Raw genomic sequence first — 5,896 nt, forward strand, 5'->3', positions numbered from 1 at the left:
GGTGGCTGGTAAAAAGACTCTTACTAGGAAATGGTTATCACAGGAAAGCCCAACTTTAAATACATGGATAGAAATTTACAAAATGGAGAAGATAACAGCATCTGTTAATCATAAGCTGGAACAATTTGATTCATACTGGGGGAAATGGTTTAACTACATAATGCCTCATAGGCCTGATTTTATTCTCACAAATCAATGAATCTGTTGTTAAAAAAAAGATCACTCCCTACTTGTACATAGTTCTTTCCTTTTGCTTGTTTTTTCTTTCCACTCTTTTCTATAAGTGTATACCCCAGATAAATACTTTGTGGAGATTTTGTGATATATATGATTATATGATATATATGTACAATGACTGAAATACATTTTATGGAAATGTTTGTTTGATGAACTCCAATTAAAAAAATTACAAAAAATCCGTTTAATATTTGGCTATTTGCAGCTCTAGAAAGCTCTGTTTAGACCACACTCGGAATATAATTTCTGGTCACCTCATTACGGGAAGGGTGTGGAAGCTTTGGAGAGGGTGCAGAGGAGATTCACCAGGATGCTGCCTGGATTAGAGAGGGTACAGAGGAGATTCACCAGGATGCTACCTGGATTAGAGAGGGTGCAGAGGAGATTCACCAGGATGCTGCCTGGATTAGAGAGCATGTCTAGAGCGAGCTAGGGCGTTTCTCTTCGGAGCGAGGGAGGGATGAGATGTGATTTAATAGTGATGTATAAGATGAAAAGAGGCATAGAGTGAACAGACAGAAACTTTTTCCAGGGCAGAAATGGCGAAGATGACATTGTTAAGGCGTTTGGAGTAAGGTATTGAGGGGTGTCAAAAATAGGATTTTTATACAGAAAGTGGTGAGACCCTGCCAAGGGTGGTGGTAGAGGCTGGTACATTAGGGACATTTAAGGGTCTTATAGGCACATGGGTGAAGGAAAAATGGAGAGCTATGTGTATTTGTTTGGGGGGGGGGGGTGGGGGAGAGCGGCTAGATTGATCTTAGAGTAAGTTAAAGTGACCAAGGCCTGTTCTATACCCATCAGTTATTGAGTGCAACACACACTGTCTTCAATCGTCGTCAAGAAAAGACGCACCCGGAGTTCCCTCCAGTTTGGACCCTTTATCTGTCATTACGCAAGGTTGGGCGTAAGACTGTGGGTTGTCTCGAAGCACGACCTAAAGAGGTCGATCCAATGGCTCTCTGAAGACTGATGGCAACCTAACAACATCTCACTTCCTAGTGCCACTTGATTCTCCAAAATTCTCCAGAACCTTTACATTAAACTAAATTGTTTGGTCTGAGTAATTAAGACGAGCAAATGTACTGGAATACGTTGACTGCGGGATCAGCATTAGTAGATTCAATAACAATTTGATATTTGATTGAAAAGAGCGAAATTAAAGTGCCATAGGGAAGGAGAGCGGTGCGAAACGCAAAACTGCTCATTGGAGAACTGCTCCACTGGCATTGTGGGTTCAAGGTGAGACATGACATGCGAGGGCGACAATAGGTGTAACACAGAGCTGAGTTTTAAACGCTGATGTAATCAGCTGATTACAAAGATTAGTTTGATCACTCCTACAGAACGGCGGAGCAGCGTGAATTAGTAGTTTGGTTATCTCTTGGTATTTCGGAGCTTCGGTAGTTCATGGTGAAATGGCCAAGCTCTCTCTTTCCACAACTTCTTAAACAATGTAGAACAGCGGAATGGTAAGTTTCAAAACTCTTCCGAAAAGCCGGAAGATCCACGCCGAGTAAGGTTTCTGCAAGTCCTTGCGCAGTAAATTTAGCTTTAGAAAATAACACTTGTCCGCGCCGTCGGTTCTACTGGCAACGTGTTAATGCTTGAACGCGCAGGTAAACTTTAGCTCCCAGTGGATAGCTTTTTGCGTATTTGAACAATAGTTGGAAGGTTATCTTCTTTAAAAAAAATATTTAATTGCGTTTTTAAGTAATTACAAGTGTGGGAAAAAAAGTATATATCCCTTCCCCCCTCCCCTTAACCCCTCCCCCCTAACTTCCCTATATAAAAAAAGAGAAAGTAAGAAAGAAAAAAAAGAAAGAGTGCCTGGTTGTTGGAAGATCTCCACATGTTCCATGGAGTTCTTAATAACTTTAGTATATATATTTATTTATTTCCCCAAGTAACCAATTGTTTCATCTTCAGAGCACCTATATATTTAATCCTGTCTTTTGTAAATAAGGGCACCAAATTTTCAAAAATGTTTCATATTTATCTCTTAAATTATAAGTAATTTTTTCTAATGGAATACAGCCATAGATTTCTTTCTTCCAACAATCTATACTTAAATATGTATCTGATTTCCAAGTAACTGCAATAGCCTTTTTGGCTACTGCCAGTGCAATTTTTATGAATTCTTTCTGATATTTATTTAGTTTGAGTTTCGGTTTTATCTTCTTTAACACATCTTTGCATATGGGATATTCGGCTGTCAGTTCCATTGATGTGTAAGCCTTAAAAGACTTCTAAATGCTCCTAATTGATGCAAGTCCGGGCCACGCTGATAAAATCAATTACATAGAATGATATTTTAAACTGTAGACAGCCAACTCCCATACATCAAAGGATGGGGGGGGGGGGTGCTTAGCAGAGTTGTGTAGGTACTTGTGCCCGCTGTGGCTGGGTGTGCTGTGGACAGGGGAAGGTCGTGGGGAGCTGGGAACAGCTGTGAGATTTCAGAGCAGAAAATTGTGATTGTGTCAGAACATGGAGACCATTAACACGGCGCTGGCTTTGAGAGCAGAGCGTGAAACGGATTTGCCATTTACCACAGAGCGAGAAATGAGCGTTGAATAGCACCCCCACTATGACACTGGCCAGCAGCCCCTTATTGCTCTGTCATCTAGACACAGTGAGCAGCAGCAATTTTTCGCTTAATTTTCCGCTGTGGGAGGGACATCGCCGCCCAGGATGCGGATCTTGGCCTCTGATAACTCACTTCATTGGGTGTAAACATAAGGGGCATTGCATAACGCTGCACGCAAAGTATCACCAGTTGACTTTTCGGTAATCTTATAGGAACTCGAACTAATTAATTCTTCATTAAAAACTCGCACTTCTTTCAGTCTCTACCTTTCCAGACCGAAATTTCTCTTCGTATTTCATCTTATAGATAAATGGGTTTTAATTAATAATTGGTTATTATTTTTCTTATTTAGATGGGCATTGATCAATGGAGAATATTCCCTTCAACTCTAAAGGAACATCAGGCAAAGATTTGACTAACTGACCACTGGAAGATCAGCTCAGTGTTTCTAATCCGGTAGGGATGAGTAATGATAAAAGGCGCGTTCTCTTCCCCTTTACAATAGGGGCTTACAGCTGCGGCAAGTGGCCGCTTCTACTGGCGGTAACACTTTGTATTCAGATGCAAAGTGGGGAAGCTTTATAAAACCCTGGAGCGGCTCGCCAGCGGCATACCGGAGCATCGCACAGCTCACCTGCTCTCAGGGAGCAAGAACACGCGACGTTTCCAAAAACCAAAATAAATACATCAGGAAAACGAAAAACTGAAATGAAAAATAGCAGCAAGCCGGTGGGACGATTCCAGCTCTCGCTCACCACACAAGCTTGCAACTATAGAAAGGTGCGGACGAAATTTAATGCAATTGTTCAACTTTCGCGGTGTTTCCTTTCGAAGAATTAATTTGTGAAAATTGCAAAGAATGTAAACGTTTTTATTGTTTCCAGATTTCGAAGCCTTTGATGGAGAAAAAAAGAAGAGCCCGGATCAACGAATGTTTGGAGCAACTGAAGACGTTATTGGAAGAACACTACTCTAACAATGTGAGATTTTAAACTGTGAACGCCCTTCTCACGGCCGTCCCACGGGGATGGGCATTTGCCCATGTGCTTTGTAAACTTAGACCAAAATATTTTGAAGTCGAATTGGGCCATTTGGCCCATCGCGTCTGTTCTGCCATTTCATTATTTCTCTCTCAGCCCCAGTCTCTTGCCTTCTCTCTGTAACTCTTGGAGTATGGTACTTTTGCTCGGATGCTTTATTTCTCAGTATTTATCACCCCCACCTCCGGTGTGCTTTGTTTAAATGTTGTGTACCTACTATATATCCCTAACAGATCAGGAAGCGTAAACTGGAAAAGGCCGACATCCTGGAATTAACAGTCAAACATCTGAGGGATTTGCAGAGTTCTCGACAAGGTAGGCCTTATCATCATCAGTACACCCAGAAATAAAAGGGAGCTGCTGGTGGGTGGTGTGTGTGTGTGTGTGTGTGTGTGTGTGAGAGAGAGAGAGAGAGAGAGAGAGAAAGAGAGAGAGAGAGTAGGAGGGGAGGGGGAGAGGGAGAGAGGGAGGAAAAGAAGGAAAGGTGGAAGGTGGGATTCAGAGCTCTGCCCACGTCATCGGAAAGTTGATGCAAAAAGCCTGGGTGTCTCCAAATATAAATGCGATGATTACTAACTTTCAGCGCCGTATTTCCTGCAGTATAAATTTTATTTACTATAGTGTAATTTAGTTAAAATATTCTTTGACCAATTAGTTAACTTTGTCTTCCCCCAAGGCCACTAAAACGCGCCGCTCCGTTGCATTGAAATTAACTGAGATACGCGAACGGGGACGCTGCTGGGCGCACGGGTGGAGATGGAAGGGTCGGGATGTGGGTGACGTAGTAGAAGAGGGTTAAGTAGATGGCTTGAGTGTCCCAAGCAAAAGAAGCCGGATTTGGATTGGTAAGGGAGGGGGTGTGGCTGAGGCGTTCAGGAAAAGGAAGATTAACAGACTAGGGTCCCTGACCTTCCTCTGTATTGGACCATGCGTTATCGCAATAGAAAACAGTGCGGACGGAGGGAACGTGTAAGTTGATATTTAAAAGAAACAGTGGAAAAGTAAGTTGGAAAATAAACGTATAAAGCATCGGTAAAGTATGAAACGTTACAGTTAGAAAATTGCTGGCGATCCCCATTCAGTTGAGCTCACTGATTTTATTTGTGTTTTCAGGGGCCCTGGTGTTGTCTCAGGATGGTGTGGCGGAATACCAGGCAGGATTTAGAAGCTGCTTGAACGGGGTCAGTCAGTACCTGCTGAGAAGCAAAAGTACAGACGAGCATCTGCGACTGGGAGTGCTGAACCACTTGGTAAACGCTTTTCCCGTCTTCTCGGCTTCTGGTTTCAGCACGGCGGACAGCGGCTGTCGATTTGAAGTTTCTCCGTCAACCAGGCTTCACTCAGTGCAGGCTTCATTCAACCCGTCGATTCCGCCGCCCAGCGAGCCCACCGCCCCAACCAGCCGCTCGGGCAAACCTCCTCCTCCCTCCCCTTCCCTGGCTCGACGCAGCAGCCAGAGACGAGTGGCTGAGGTCACGTTGAGTGAACAGAAATCCATCCCCGAAACCCCAGCAAAAGAAAAGCGAAGTCCAGCCATCAGCACTGACACTAAAACTACCACCAACCTTGTACTTTCTCCTGACTCAGAAGCCCTTTGGCGGCCTTGGTAGCTGCTTCATCCCCTGAGATGTACATAGTATACATTAACATAGTTCTGTGATTTCTTTTGTAGCCTTGTGTATATAAGTGTATGTAAATGCAACGTGCGGAAAAAAAGCGTTGCAATATTATTTCTATATCGGAATGGAATAAAGGTTGTATTATATAGATTACGCTTTAGGCTTTTATCTATCCATGATCAGCAGACTGGGTAGCAATGGTACTGGGCTAGGAACCGCCCCCCCCCCCCCCTCCCTACCGCCCAGACCTTAACTAATCAGCTGGCGAACTTAAAATCAGGTAATTATACAGATCTGCAATAAAAATCGCTTAATTCTGTTTAATTGTTTATTTCTGTTTAATTCTGAAAATTCGCCTGTCTCCCTAATGTGTGTTGGAGTTAACTTCCGAAATAACCCACACATTTATA

The 5,896-nt window shown here is 43.1% G+C and overlaps 1 protein-coding gene across 1 annotated transcript; it reads left to right on the plus strand.

Moving 5' to 3' along the window:
* Positions 1–3,464: 3,464 nt before the first annotated feature.
* LOC140718567 (transcription factor HES-1-like) lies at positions 3,465–5,678 on the plus strand. The gene is made up of 4 exons (XM_073032535.1): positions 3,465–3,607; positions 3,712–3,807; positions 4,101–4,182; positions 4,981–5,678. The coding sequence occupies exons 1-4, from the start codon at positions 3,536–3,538 to the stop codon at positions 5,475–5,477; spliced, it is 747 nt and encodes a 248-aa protein (XP_072888636.1). The 5' UTR covers positions 3,465–3,535; the 3' UTR covers positions 5,478–5,678.
* Positions 5,679–5,896: the final 218 nt, after the last annotated feature.

This window comes from Hemitrygon akajei, chromosome 29 (genome assembly GCF_048418815.1).
Source record: "Hemitrygon akajei chromosome 29, sHemAka1.3, whole genome shotgun sequence".
Classification (NCBI taxonomy): domain Eukaryota; kingdom Metazoa; phylum Chordata; class Chondrichthyes; order Myliobatiformes; family Dasyatidae; genus Hemitrygon; species Hemitrygon akajei.

Coding starts and splice junctions, on each gene's coding strand:
- LOC140718567 (XM_073032535.1), top strand. CDS start 3,536: ATGAAAAATAGCAGCAAGCCGGTGGGACGATTCCAGCTCTCGCTCACC. Junction 3,608..3,711: donor AAGCTTGCAACTATAGAAAG/GTGCGGACGAAA, acceptor TATTGTTTCCAG/ATTTCGAAGCCTTTGATGGA. Junction 4,183..4,980: donor TTTGCAGAGTTCTCGACAAG/GTAGGCCTTATC, acceptor TTGTGTTTTCAG/GGGCCCTGGTGTTGTCTCAG.